Raw genomic sequence first — 16017 nt, forward strand, 5'->3', positions numbered from 1 at the left:
TTCTCAACTTTTTTTTCTCTTTAAACTCTTCAGATTTAGTTCATACTCTCATTTTTAAAAATGCTGCTAACAAATTCAGTTGAAATCACAAATGTTTGAAGGATGTGTATAATATAGTGATCTTATAAAGTGTGTTGCACAGTTCTTAACAATGTAAAATTCTCCTTTTAAAGAAAACTTGTATAATATATATTTTTAAAAGTAGATAAGTATACATCTCAGTGAATCTTCACAATGTACATAATTGTTTAACCACAAACTAGATCAAGAAATAGAATGTCTCATATCCTAGAAAACCTGCCCTGCTTCCTCACCATCCCCCTCTTCTACCTTCTGCTGAAATAGATTAATTTTGCCTGCATTTGAATTTTATAGTAATAGAATCCTACAATATGTAACTTTTGTGTCTGGATTCTTTCATCCGGCGTTATATTTGTGAGATCATCCACCTCTATTTTAATAGCCTTCACAGCTGGTTACAAAAAAAAAAAAAATTAAGAGGAAGAACCTTACTTCCTTGACTTCCCTGTTAAAACTACATCACTCAAATAGCAGTAAATGAATGAATAGTCTGTCTGACCTTGGGCAAGTCACTTAACCTCTCAATTATTCATCTGTAAAGAAAGGATAATAATACCCTCTCTACCTCCCTTATGAGGTTACCAAAGACAAATGCTATAAATTAGGAGAAAGCACTTTAAAATATATAATGAAGAATTGTATGAGTATGTTATTATTATTATCACTCAATTGTTCCCTCTAGAGTAAATTACAGGTGAGCATGGATTTATATAACAGATGTATTCCTGTAAAGTTCTATATGAATCAGATTTTCATAAATCAACATAGCTTAAATGTACTGGGAAATTTTGCTATTTAAGGCAATCCTATTCAGAGTCTTTTTGTAAAGGAACATAATCCCCTAATTCCTCTTCCCAGAAAACCAAATTTTTATATATTATTTGCTTAAAGAGAAATATTTCTATTTTTAAAGAAATCACTATTTATGTTTGTTAACTTAAATAGCACCTGGGTATTTTAACCTATCTCAAAGAAGAGATACTAAAAATATAATAGCAGCTTTCATGAGGAGAAAATTTTCCTTAGAAATTTTCTTTTTCTTTCAAATATTACGTGTAGGGGATGGGGAGCAGTGAGTGTGTTTTGACTCAAAGTCTGGTAGAAAGAAAAGTATATCATGCCAGTAATTCTGACCTCAAAACAACTTAAAGAGCGTATAACTGTAGTCTGTGACCCTTTTTACTGATCTATAAAATGTAGGCAATGATTTCTATTCTACCCCACTCACTGGGATATGGTAAGAAGCAAGTGAAATAATAAAAAATGTGAAAATGCTTTATGAAACAAAAACTTGCCATAAGTGAGAAGTATTGCTGTTAAGATAAAAATGTCAGATGCCATAACTTCACTTGCAGAAAGCCCACTCGATGAGCCCTAAGAGCTAACAGAGTGATTATAGCTATCAATTAGAGTGTGTCAAATACTGCGATTGATAATGCACCTTAATCCTTTTGTCTTATTTGTTGCTGTCATTGTTTTTGGCCTTCTCTTACGTATCACATCTTCTTACATCATCAGCTTTTCACAACACACCACCAGTTCAACCAAGGGAAGATAATAAATGCCACTGCTCTCATCTTTTGCATAGTACGCTAAACCCACTACATCTGTTGGGTTCTATCATGGGAGAGTGTTTGCTTTCATGAGGATCTTGAGAGGCACTATAGAATTTTTTAAAAGTTTAAGTATCTCTAATGATGAAATGGAAAAACACTAGGAATGATCTAAAATTAGCTCTTATAAAACTGTTTATGAGTCTGTCAGGTGGGGAATTCGTTTTTGTAATCCAGGCTATATATTTTATATTGCAAAAATAATCATCTGCAGATTAACAGCATCTCTGATAGAATAAAAGAGAAGTCTTGCTTCTCAAGCAGTTCCACATTTATTTAGCCCTGCTGTGCATCTATTCCATAAATAAGGCCTTCAGGTTTTCCGAGAAGTTCTGGAGGAGATTTTAAAAGGCAGAATCTTGAGCTAAAATAAACTGGACCCTATTTAAATAAAGAGAAAATCATTCTGGCTTGTAAAACTAGACTCAAAAATCAAACCAAGAACTGACCACAGCTGGAAATGCTAAATTTCTGAACCCCGGGACAAGTTATCTTTATTTTTCAGTTCTTTCAGTTCAGTTTAGTACAGTTCAGTTCAGTCTCTCAGTCGTGTCCCACTCTTTGCGACCCCATGAATCGCAGCACACCAGGCCTCCCTGTCCATCATTAACTCCCGGAGTTCACTCAGACTCACGTCCATTGAGTCAGTGATGCCATCCAGCCATCTCATCCTCTGCCATCCCCTTCTCCTCCTGCCCCCAATCCCTCCCAGCATCAGAGTCTTTTCCAGTGAGTCAACTCTTCGCATGAGGTGGCCAAAGTACTGGAATTTCAGCTTTAGCATCATTCCTTCCAAAGAACACCCAGGGCTGATCTCCTTCAGAATGGACTGGTTGGATCTCCTTGTAGTCCAAGGGACTCTCAAGAGTCTTCTCCAACACCACAGTTCAAAAGCATCAATTCTTCAGCGCTCAGCCTTCTTCACAGTCCAACTCTCACATCCATACATGACCACTGGAAAAACCATAGCCTTGACTAGACAGACCTTAGTTGGCAAAATAATGTCTCTGCTTTTGAATATGCTATCTAGGTTGGTCATAACTCTCCTTCAGTTCTGAAGAACTTTTCAGTTCTTATAACTTTGAATAGTATTGAAATAGTATTTTTGAAGGTGTCTTTCCTTTTGATATTCTTACAGTTTCTTTCTTTGACAAAAGTAGAAGTTCTCAAAAACATAAAAGATAAATGATGTATATTCAGTATACCAACTTGTCCCAGTTTTGTTTTGTTTTTTTTCATATTTATTTATTTATTTGGCTGCACTGGGTCTTGGTTTCAGCATGTAAACTCTTAGTTGCAACATGTGGGATCTAGTTCCCTGACCAGGAATCAAACCTGAGACCCCTGCATTGGGAGGTCAGAGTCTTAGCCGTTGGACCACCAGGGAAGTCCCTGGAAATTATTTTTTTATCCAAAGTATCTATAACCAAGGTTTCCTAGACCATATCCCTTTCCCTACACTGAACTCTTTCTTCCTCTCCCTCCCCCTATATAAACGCAAACTCCATAATGTATCCATTCATCTCTTTATGAATTATAAGAGTACTTACAGTGTCATTCATTGGGCCCTGGTGGTGTCTGAGAGTTTAAAACTCAGAAATTTTTTTTTCTGTTATTGTTCCTTAAAGTGGAATTTATATCGTATCCAAAAATTCATAGGTTTTTTTTTAGTTTATTTTTGTTTTGTCTGCAAACACGTTTAATATATTTGAATATATTAAATATTCAAATGAATACAATGAATTGTATTCAAGTGAATACAATGTATTTCCATAGTAGCTAATAACATAAGCATAAATCATTGCTTCTGCTTCATTTAAGATAAAATTGAATCAACCAATATGTGAAGATTTACTTTAAACATATTTAGTTATAATGTACTGCTATGCCACAGATTTGATAAAAACTTATCATATTACTTAATTGTACTTTGCTCTCTCAGCCTTACTAATCTGCAAGATGATAGAAATCAGACACAGCAGAAGGATTCCCTTCATGATTTTAATCTGGTGGAGCAAGAAAAAGTGTGACAGTGATGGGTACCCAGTCATGTCCAACTCTTTGAGACCCTGTGGACTGTAGCCAACCAAGCTTCTCTGTCTGTGGAATTCCCCAGGCAAGAATACTAGAGTGGGTAGTCTTTCCCTTCTCCAGGGGATCTTCCCAATCCAGGGATCAAACTGGGGTCTCCAACATTGCAGGCAGATTCTTTACCATCTGAGCCACCAGGGAAGCCCTGGTGGAGCAAACAAGCCTTTCAATCACAAATAACCAAAATGACCTAAATCATCTTAGGGTATTTAGTTATTAGACTAGATTTAACAGTGAAATTTTTTTTTATAAAACTGCGTTACTTCAGTTATACACACTGCCTGCTGCGATGCCTTAGCAACCGTTCTAAGCTTTATTATCTTCAGTTAATTTAACTGCCCACGAAATAGTGGTGTGTAATAATGGTGTGTAAATGCCACACCAACAGAGCTCTTCTGACCTATGGTGCTTTTCTCTAGAGCCCGTAATACTTGGTTTTCCAAATTGGCCAAGGCCTGCTCCCTTGTTCTTTCACATGTACCTAATATCCAAATCTCTACTAGACTCCAGCTCTCCCATGTAGATATCTGGAATGCTCACAGGATCAAACTCCACCCACGTGCTTCAAAATACCCACCTCTTTGCCCTGTTACTATAGTGCACAGCAGTGGTATGGCTCACCCTCAGAAGAACAGACCTGGGAAGACGGCAACTCACAGTCCCTGAAGTGAGCTCCAGTCACTGGGGTGGAGAATTCCAAGGTCACAGGTACCCAGAGGAAGTCAAAAGTCAAGGAGTGGGCTACCAAAGGAGGAGGAGTGCAACCAGGAAAGAGATCTCTAAAGCATGGGCCCCAGTGCAAGAACCCCCTTGCCCAGGGTAAGGGCAATACCAAGCCCATGTGTCTGAATGGACTCTTAAACAAATAGACTTCTGCTTTGGTCGGTCACTTCCTTTGAGAAAACTTCACACACAGTCATAGATATTCACATTTCTCTAAGCTAAGTTAGAAACTGTCTTCTCCCCTCCTGCACATTTATCACATCACATATAATATTAACTGTGTTTGGAGCTTAGTGTATTCAATACACTGAGTGACTGAATGATATGAATTGATGATTCAATAAATCAAGTACCAATGCAAGGAAATCCTATTTAGATTTTTATTTTATCCAGTGTCATAGCACACCAGGAGTAGGATTAGACAGGATAAATACAACTACAAAACCACTTTTTCTTCTGCATCACTGTGTATTCATTCATGTATTATAGATAATTTGCAATATGAATGTTCATGAATAGGCATAGTGTAACTAAAAGACTGATTTTCATGAGGAGATTGAAATAATAACTCACAATTTTTAGTCACACTCGATGAGTATTTTTTAAATAGAGCATAAATGATTTAGAAGAAACCTTAGGAATCATCTAGTTAATCACTTTAAAGATAAAGAAATAGCATCAGGATGAATAATAACATGATCAAGCTCACAAAGTAGTCCATGGCAGAAGCAGGGTCAAATCCAGTTCACTGGATTGCAGTCTTATGCATTTTATACCCTAGATCTGCTAGATCTACACTTTCTAATATAGTAGCCACTAGCCATGTGTGGCCATTTAAACTGCAATTAAACAAAATTAAATTTAAAGTTCAGTTCTTAATAATTGTACTAGCCGCATGTCAAGTGCTAAGTCACCACATGTGGTTACTAGCTACCATACTGGGTGGAGCAATAGAGACTATTTCCGTTATTCCAGAAAGTTCTATTGGACAGGACTGGTCTAGATAGAAAACAGATCTGAACAGTAGATGAGTATATATTAAGGTCCTAAATTTAAGTCTTCCTTCTGCTGATTGTGGGATATTTAAATTTTAGCAGTTAGTGTTTTTTAGCATTGTTGATTTAACATGGGAAAAGCACTTACACGTTACTCCTTAGAAATATTTTTTCCTGAGCGTAGCATCGGGTGATAGGCCTTCATAAACCATAAATTTACTGCCTTTATGGTACACTGGGGAAGTATGCTTAATCACAGAGGGCAGAAGAAGCCTGTTAATTTTTCTTTCTTTCCGGATCATTTCCATTTTGGATATAGCACTGAGAAACAATTTATTAAATATTTAGAAAGGATAAAGTGAGCTAATTTCGGCCCTGGATATCTGGTAGGAGGTGATAGAGTCTCTGTTTGGGGATCTAATCAGAGCATAGATTCTCAAATACCTAGATCTGTCTTAAATCTGTTTGCTGTAGTTAACGTTCAATTTTTTGTCTTGGGTCCTGGTTTCATCAAGTGGTAAGAAAAATGTATAGCTTCTTTAATTTCCTGAGCGTTAAGAGACCTCCCTTAAAGAGGTTGGAGCTTCAGGATTTTGAGAAACACCAACAAATGAATCATCCGGGTTTAATATTTTTCCCCAAAAGTCAGCACATGAGATAGAGAAGTCAAAAATAATTTATTCTTTAAAAAAAATTAATTACTGCATTTAAAACTTTTTTCATCAAATATTCATGAATTAAAATATAGTAACATGTCATCTTATAGATAGGCTCTAAAGGAGACCTGTTTTAGAGAAACTTCTTCAAACAATAGAAATTATGGAGTGATGTTATTGAAATGAAAAAATCCCAGATACTTGGGCAGAAACAACTGCCTCAAAACTGAGGACTTCAAGGAGAAAAATAGAATGATGTCTAACTTCCCATAAGAAGAGCTTCAGTTCAGTTCAGTTGCTCAGTCGTGTCCAACTCTTTGTGACCCCATGGACTACAGCACACCAGGCTCTCCATCACCAACTCCCGGAGCTTGCTCAAACTCATGTCCATTGAGTCGGTGATACCAACCAACCATCTCACCCTGTGTCATCCCCTTATGCTCCTGCCTTCAATCTTTCCCAGCATCGGGGTCTTTTCTAATGAGTCAGTTCTTCACATCAGCTGGCCAAAGTATTGGAGCTTGTCCATGCATTTTCTAAATAGATAATGATGGATGAATCACCCTAGTGTTTTGATTCTATTAAGTACTACTGTGAGGCAACCATTTTTATTTCAAAATATTGTTTATATATACTGGGAGATTTTTGCTTTTTAAATTTGACTAAAAGTTTTAGACAGCCATCTATTAAAAAAACAAAAAAAAAAAAACAAAAAAAACCACCAAGCTTTTTCCAGTGATAAGAAGGAAGATAGATAGACTTGTAAAACAATGGCAGAAGTTTGGTAAATGGAATTTTGTAATTTTCATATTTACTCATTCATTGTTGCAATGCAGTCAATAATGATTTATTTGCTAGGAACTGACCTAGGTGCTGAGGATGTAAAATATATGACCTGAAGAATTTGCTTCCTAGTCAAGTAGATTTTATAAATATGTAAATATATTAAAATTCAGCCAGTTAAAATGTGCTCAAGAAACATGGAGGACAAAAACAGGCTCTGTCTGGGTGAACCGGAGAAGGTTCAAAGAGGAAGTGATTGAAGGTTGCTGAGCCTCAAAGGATGATGAAGACCTTTACGTGAAGTCTTAATGTATGGATGACTTGCTGTGACTGAAGAGAGAATTCATGGAGGACTCAAAACGAAAATGAGGCTCTCTCAGCTCAGCTCCGTCCCACTCTTTTTTTGTTTATTCTGTGCTCCTTCTTACCCAGTCCATCTGAATCATTGGCTTTTGTACTGAAAACATATCAGCACACTTTATATTCTAAACATTTCCCCAAAGTTTCTAGTTTGGCATTTCCACACACTTAAGCCATGAAATCTGAATCTTGTAAAACATCACTTGAATTATATTCCAGTCTCCCATATAATAGTGGCTAGAGTTTATGTTTCTTGACCCTCTCTCATCAGACATCCAAGCAGAACACGAAATGTTGTAAAAGTACATCTTACATGAATCCCTCTTAAGTAAGACAAGCTTCTATTATTTATTTCAAATTTCCCCTTATTCTTTGAAACCAATTTTTTGTATCTTCTGATCTTGTGACCAGGTTAATAGCTTTCACAAAGTTATAATTAAAGTCCGTTGCAGCAAACTCTTGAAAAAGTCTGATATTAACATTTTATGACTCTAATAAGTTAGATTTCATGTTATCATTTTTCCCATAGAAACAGACTTTAAAAAGTATTTTCTTCATTTTGCCTAACTTTTATTAAATCCTGGAACAATTCTTAACTCAAAAAGGAAATAATTTTAAGTGGCTTAATAGATTGGGGCTTTTCTCTCCTTCACAGATGGACCACCTCTCTTTCGTTCCCTTTGTTTTTTTATTACAGAAGCTGGTTGTATATTCTTGCATCCAGGAATGACCAGCAGCTTTCAGAGCTTCAGTTTTACTGTTAGCCATCAGGGACAGAGCAGGAACTGTGTCCGCCCCCTGCTCACACAGAACATCATCTCCTAATAGCAGGCAACCAGAAGTTGCCTTAAAACACCTCCCAAGAGGCATCCTAAAGCACATCATTTAGAAACTCTACATCCTGTTTAAGTAATTAATGCCTCAATCAAATTTCTGCTAGCATCAGTAGTGTCGGAAAAATTCATTAATTTTTTTCTATTCCATGATCTCTCAAACAAAAGACTTTTTAATTAAAAAAAATGATATTTTTACAAGCTGGAAAGTGAAGCCAATGCATAATAGCTATAGAAATACCCATTTCATAACTGCCTGCTTTGAAGATTACCATGGTTTGATAATTCTACTTACTCTTTGCATGATGGCTTTCTGAAGTGCATTAGAGACCTTAGACCTACATTCACATCCATGACAGTCTCTGAACGAATGAGACCACGTAGACAAAATGATTTTTGTTTTGCAGTTTTAATGTAGAGACTATGAATTGAATTACTCTACTCACTTTTGCACTTAGAGGTAATCTAGAGGCTATGAAATTAGGCTTGTAGCATTAGAATGACTTGGGTGAACAGGAGTGAAAAATCTTGTCATTGTAATTTTTTTCTGTTGTTTGTTTTTATATTCTTTTTATTTTAAACTTTTAATTTTGTATTGGGGTATAGCCAATTAACATTGTTGTGATAGTTTCACAACTAGTGAAGGGACTCAGCCATACATATACAATGTATCCATTCTCCCCCAAACCCCCCTCCTATCCAGGCTGCCACATAACACTGAGCAGAGTTCCATATGCTATACAGTAAGCCCTTGTTAGTTCTCATTTTAAACATAGCAGTGTGTACATGTCCATCCCAAACTCTCTAACTGTCCCTTCACCCTGGCAACCATAAATTCATTCTCTAAGTTGTGTTGTCATTCTTATCTTGAGACACTATTGTCTAAGATATTAGGGGAAACTTGATTTACTCCATGTATTTATTATTCATTCCTATAATTTTTATCAACCTCAGTTCACTTCAGTTGCTCAGTTATGTCTGATTCTTTGCAACCCCATGGACTGAAGCACTCCAGGCTTCCCTGTCCATCACCAACTCCCAGAGCTTGCTCAAACTCATGTCCATCGAGTTGGTGATGCCATCAAACCATCTCATCCTCTGTCACCCCCTTCTCCTCTTGCCTTCAATCTTTTCCAGCATCAGTGTCTTTTCCAATGAGTCAATTCTTTGCATCACGTGGCCAAAGTAGTGGAGCTTCAGCTTCAGCATCCATCCTTCCAATGAATATTCAGGACTGATTTCCTTTAGGGTTGATTGGTTTGATCTCCTTGCAGTCCAAGGGACTCTCAAGAGTCTTCTCCAACACCACAGTTCAAAAGCATCAATTCTTTGGCATTCAGCTTTCTTTATGGTCCAACTCTCACACATACATGACTACTGAAAAAAATAGCATTGACTAGATGGACCTTTGTTGGCAAAGTAATGTCTCTGCTTTCTAATATGCTGTTCAGGTTGGTCATAGCTTTTCTTCCAAGGAGCAAGCATCTTTTAATTTCATGGCTGCAGTCACCATTTGCAGAGATTTTGGAGCCCAAGAAAATAAAGTCTTCACTGTTTCCATTATTTCTCCATCTATTTGCCAAGAAGTAATGAGTAAGCACCATTTTGCTGACAATCTGTAGTCCGTACACATGTGAGCTGCCTTCCCTCTCCACAGCCCTGCCTTCTACCACCCACCTATTGCCTCCTTGCTGTTATTTGAACACCCTGAGCATGTGCCCACCTCTTGACCTTCGTACTTCTTCTTCCCTTGCCTGGAATATCCTTGCTCCTTCTACATGCATGACTGACTTGATGGCCTCTTCTAGAGTTCTATCCAAGTGTCACTTTATCCCTAGGCCTTCACCAAATCCCCAATTTAAAATGCCACCACATACACTTCTCCCAGTTCCAAACCCCCTATCTGCTTTAACACTTACCCCCGACACAACTTTATATTTTACTTATTTTGTTTATTTATTTATTTGCTATCTTTCTCCATTAACTAGACTATGAAGTCCAGGAAGGCTTGCATTGTCATTTATTTTGTTCACTACTTTATCCCCAGTGCCTAGAACATTGCCTGACACTTAATGGGTATTTAAATAACTGCTAAGTGGATGAATTCATGAATGAACCCAAAAGAACTGAGCATTTACTATGCCAACTATTGTGCATGATAAGAGAAGTTTAGAGTGAAGAAAGAAGTAACCCAACAATCACAACTCTGTTGGTAAATTCTGGGAAGAAGTGCAGTCATAAGGGTACTTTGGAAAACAAAAGAAGGAGACCTAGCCTGAGAGGGATGGCCCTGAGCTCTGAATTATGTAATGGGTGGAGGAGGGAAGACCAGAGAGAAAAAGGCCATTAAGGGAACAGACAGCCAGATGATGCAGAGGTGTAGAGGTGAGAAAGCATGGCTTTTTCAACTGAGGAAAGGTATGAACCTGAAAGCATTTTAAGAAAGGTCCTTAGGCATCACTATGCAGAAAGGGTTGAAGAAGACTGAAAACACGGTGGCTTTTAGCTGGGTGTGACATTCGCTTAGGTGAGAGAGATGGGGGTTGAACAAGACCAGAGCAATGCTGCTGAAGAAGAGGGTGAACTGGAGGTTGTTCTCGAGTTAAGTATCTGGAGGAGTAAAAGATCACCCTCAAGCCCGAGTAATCCACCATTTGGTAAAGGCAATCGCTAAATGGGAACTACAATATTCCTTTAACTTACTTGGCTGCCACTTTTATACATAATATTTTATATAATCTTTAAAAATGGAATCTAGTGGGGCAGGAACAGGAATGACAATCAGTGCACTGTATAATTTCTTGCTTGTTTATAACTTTTTGCTTAACTTGTCATCACTCTCTATAGTCTTTTCTGAAGGAACATGAAAACTCAGGTGCCAACATTTATATGCAGATGAGTGATGCTATTACTCCACGCTTAGAAGTTTTCAATGGCTCGTTTGATCCTTATGAATTGTTATGTTCACTATGCAAGATCCTTTAATGAAAAAAGCTCATACATTCTGACCAAGAGCTTATGTCAGAGTGAGTATATTTTAAGATATAGTTTAACACTTCTAGAATTGAACTTAAATATAATTTATCATATTGAGATTCTGAATGTTACACAATTTTCAATCTGTAGATAAGGATAAAGAAATGATAACAGAAAATAAAAGAGACTAGATAACAGAAAATAAAAGAGTCTACAAAGTAAATGCAAACATACAAGTGCCCGCCAAGAAAATACTTAAGAAAGGAACAATTCATTGATTGATAAGAATGAACTAAAAAGATTGACTCAGTTTTGAAAACTATTTGATTCAAACTTTTAAGACATGGGGTAACAATAATGGATTTATTTTAGAAAACTTAGAACATGAGAACAATTTTAATTTTAGGAATAATAGGAAATACTAGCTTGACTGGTGAATAACGAATTTATGAGTCTTCATCCAAATCATTATTCGGACTAAGAATATAAGCAAGTTTATGAAAGATGAGATAAGTCAGTCAGTGGTTCCATGGCATTTGCTCACTGTTTTATAAATTTGTATTTATACTAGAGGCCACAAAACTACTCAGATGTGGACATCTTAACCAACTGGTAGCAGCATACCCTAACTTCAAAATCAATTTTTGGTCAGTGAAGCTTTCATTGATTGGTCCTTGGAAGGAAAGTTATGACCAACCTAGATAGCATATTCAAAAGCAGAGACATTACTTTGCCAACAAAGGTCCATCTAGTCAAGGCTATGATTTTTCCAGTGGTCATGTATGGATGTGAGAGTTGGACTGTGAAGAAAGCTGAGCGCCGAAGAATTGATGCTTTTGAACTGTGGTGTTGGAGAAGCCTCTTGAGAGTCCCTTGGACTGCAAGGAGATCCAACCAGTCCATTCTAAAGGAGATCAGTCCTGGGTGTTCATTGGAAGGACTGATGCTAAAGCTGAAACTCCAATACTTTGGCCACCTCATGAGAAGAGTTGACTCATTGGAAAAGACCCTGATGCTGGGAGGGGTTGGGGGCAGGAGAAGGGGACAGCAGAGGATGAGATGGCTAGATGGCATCACCGACTCAATGGACATAAGTTTAAGTGAACTCCAGGAGTTGCTGATGGACAGGGAGGCCTGGCATGCTGCGATTCATGGGGTCGCAAAGAGTTGGACACAACTGAGCAACTGAACTGAACTGAACTGAAGCTTAAATTTAATAACCACAATGCCACAGATATATAATGGGATTATTAGTGCATATTCAAAAAATATATACATAAGCAAAATACTGATCAAAATAGCTATCTGTCTGTGTGTGTGTGTGTGTGTCTGTACTCACTTGAACGCATGTCTGCGTCTTATATTCAACACTGCTTTTTCCTAGTTCCCTTCTAATGATAAATGACACTATCTTTGGCTTGCAACCATTTTTCCTGCCAGCACGATCACAGGAGTATATGCATACTTTTGGTAGCTGAGGATATATCCTTGGCGACATTGTCATGAAAATACAAGATATGTATTCACAATTCAAAATTAACGCTACATCTTAAAACTGCTTTTACTTTAGGAGTTTAGCAAAAATAGCAGTAGTTTACTAACAGTGAGAAAATATGATTTTTATAACCTCCTTTGATTTTTATTAAGTATTGTATTAAAATATGCAACTAATAAGATTTCACAGATTTCAGAGCTGTGAGCAGTTTTTCTAAATCTCTGACTTACTGTGATCATGCAACAAAGACAAAATTAGAAAATACCAGATATGTTCATCTCTAGTTAAAACATTTAAAATTTGCTCTTATTTTCATCTGAAAATTTCCCTTCTAGGTTATATGTCAATGTACAAAATGTCCAATTTAATGAACAGTATTCTTTCAAGTGGCAGTTAGGTTTAAAATGGGAAACAAACCTTTTTGAATTGAACATATACATTCTCAGTCTAAACATTGAATTAATGTACTTTTTGTTATATGATTTCCTTTTCAACATCAACATTTTAAAAAGTTAAGTACTCTGGAGACACTTGGAAAAATGGAATCCTAGACAATGATGAAACCCAAGTCTTTTCTTCACTCTCAGATCTCCTATCACTGCAGCTTCGAGATTCTGCCTTTACTTAGCATTAACATTCACTTCCCAAACAATTTACCCAAGTGAGGAAATGATTACACATGTTTATGTGCTAAGCGGAAGGAACCCGTGCAGAGCAGGAAGCTCTGATATGGTTACAGAGATAATTGATTGAGAAAGATCCCTGAGGATGGAGGCAAGGATGAATCCCAGAGTCTATGGATGCCTCTGCCGTGTGGGAGGAGGGCATCTTCCCCCTCTGATATAGGAAGGAGAGCCACGTGGGTTTGAGTTGATGAGAGACATGATGCTGGGAAATTTATTCCTAGAGACTCTGTTTTCTCTGCAAAATCTAAAACAGAGATTTTTAAATTGAAAGAGTAAGATAAGTGAAGAGACAGTCAGACCATGCAGATATATGAGATAACAAGTTCATTAAGAAAATGGTTGGTTGAGTAAATCAAAAAGGAATATATATGGCAAAACATTAATGGTTACATGTAAGTGTAACATATAAATGATAAATACATAAGTGTAGATTATATTACTCTTCCTACCCTTTATCATGCTTTTAACTTTTTGTAATAAAAAGGAAAAAGAAAAAAAATTCACTTTCTTTCAGTTCCTAGGCTTGTAGGCCAGTATTTTTTCATACGTCTGAACATTCTATCTCCTTACCCCTATTGTCACTGAGTCAATAAAGCTACATCCTACATTTTTTTAAAAAAAGGAATATATAAAGGTGATATTGCACAGTGCACTTTCAAAAACCTAACGCTGATTATATGAGGAAATTGTTAGTCTTCCTGATGATTGCAAAATAATTTACGAGGAACAGATTCTCTGAATGTTCTTAAACAGTGTATTTTTAATTAAAAAATTATGCATGACCAATTCTTCCTCTAATTACCATTCTCTTACTTTATTTTATGTTAGAGTCCAATGTAAGATGCTGATTATCTGAAATGTCACACATTGAAAATAAGTTAGCCATTAAGTGTAAAATACACTGAAGTTAAAAGCATTTTTGAAAGAATTGGGAAAAAAGTGCTTAATATTTTTATTTAAAAATAGACCTCAGTAGTCAGAATTATAGCTCTATTTGTGCTCTTTTCTACCATCTCAAAGAATGCCTTGCTCTAAATAAAGCCCACAGATCCCCAACATTGACTTGGCAGTCAAAGAACTCTAAATCTCAGAACTGCCACATTTCCATTTTAAATGTAAATATTCCCATTCATCTTCCTAAATATTATATTTCTTCTCCCCCGTCCCTCCACCCCAGTGTCATAGTCTATGCAACAGCTGACAGCATCTTCTGTTCCCTTTTTTGGTGCACACTAGTTGCCACAATTGGCTTTGGCATCCCCTAGTTTGGAAACACGTTTTTGTGCAGGTCGATGGGCCACATTTCATAAGAGGAAGAATAGAACAAAACATGTTTCTTCATAATGCCATTCAATGATTTCCTTTGCAAATCTGCTTCCTGAAGTTTTGCAGATGCAGAAGTCATAGAACAAGTCAGTGGGCTGGGAACTGCATTGCATTTTAAGTGTTTCTAGAAGCAACATCTCCAGCCTTTTAAATGCGACTGAAGTGATAGATTTGCAGGTGTTTGAAGAAACAGATGCGCTGGAAGGGCAAAGGTTATTTTTTTGATTAATTTATAGTTGATTTACAATATTGTGATTCTTTTTTTAAAAGCAAAAATCGGGGTCCTACTGCATAACGTTCTTCAAAAGAAAACAAGAGAGATAAAATAAAATTTAAAAAAAAGAAAAAAAAAGTAAAGAAAAAAAAAAGAGAGAACAAGAGAGAAGAAAAGACTCATTGTGTACTTCCAACCGAAAAATCTCGTTTTCCTTGATGTACACAACATCAGCATATTTCAGCAAAGAGAACCTTACAGAATAGGACAACTTTAATCAGTCATTTAAGTTTAAAATGGTTACAATATTATGTTAATTGAATTATTTTTCTTTTTTAGGGTCCTCTGGGACCTCCAGGACAAAAGGTAGAGTATAAACAATACTGTGAAAGTAATTATATCCCCATCGCCTAATGACTGGCCTGAGAAGGGAATGGAATTAGCTACTGTGAGCCATACCAAAGCAGTCTGGTTTGTGCGTTCTGCTTTCTAAAAATACAATCATATAATGTGAGCCATTAGATTTCTAATTGACTCCATTATAGAAAGTCCAATAAATCCAGAGCAGACTTCTATTAAGCTGTCTGCCAAATGTGTAGGTTATTGAGTTTTTTAATTCCAATACTAGTAAAATATTGTGACAAAACTTAGAAATCTGAAGGGTCATAAGACATAGCAAATTAAATGCATGGTCTTGCACAAATATATGATTGTCAAAGGACCATTAAACTTGCTTGGTGGCTATATTCAAGTGGCCCACTATTATCTCCCTTTGCTGAAGCAACCCAAAAAATGGCTTCCCGATTGTTATTTCAACATTATCCAGAGCCATCAGACTTGACCCTTTACATTCTGGAGAAGAGAGTCTAACACTTCTAAAATTACATCAATTCTACAGTAGTAAATGCATCAATAGCAGGTAGATGGCCCTTTGTGAACAAAACATCACTAAACCCCCACTCCCTATCCACCTCCCGCCCTACAAGGAGGACATAAAAGGATATTTAACCTGCAGATAACCAAAATAATAATAATAATAATTGTATTACAACAGGTGGAAAAGTGATTATTCTTTATCTTTGGAATCCATCAAAGATAGAGACGTTTATCCCCCAAGCTTGGGCATGTGGCATCTGTTGAAACATGATCCCACGAACCAAGTAAAAGCCAGTGTGTAGTGAGACA

The 16017-nt window shown here is 36.7% G+C and overlaps 1 protein-coding gene across 6 annotated transcripts in view; it reads left to right on the top strand.

The window, feature by feature from the left end:
- COL25A1 (collagen type XXV alpha 1 chain) overlaps window positions 1-16017 on the top strand; it is a 516002-nt gene that overhangs the window by 388457 nt on the left and 111528 nt on the right. For all 6 annotated transcript variants that reach the window (XM_027543862.1, XM_027543859.1, XM_027543858.1 and 3 more), the window contains exon 11: window positions 15172-15198. In XM_027543862.1, the coding sequence (XP_027399663.1) occupies window positions 15172-15198 (27 nt within the window). The remainder of the gene's footprint in view (window positions 1-15171; window positions 15199-16017) is intronic.

Source organism: Bos indicus x Bos taurus, chromosome 6, assembly GCF_003369695.1.
Source record: "Bos indicus x Bos taurus breed Angus x Brahman F1 hybrid chromosome 6, Bos_hybrid_MaternalHap_v2.0, whole genome shotgun sequence".
Lineage (NCBI taxonomy): Eukaryota > Metazoa > Chordata > Mammalia > Artiodactyla > Bovidae > Bos > Bos indicus x Bos taurus.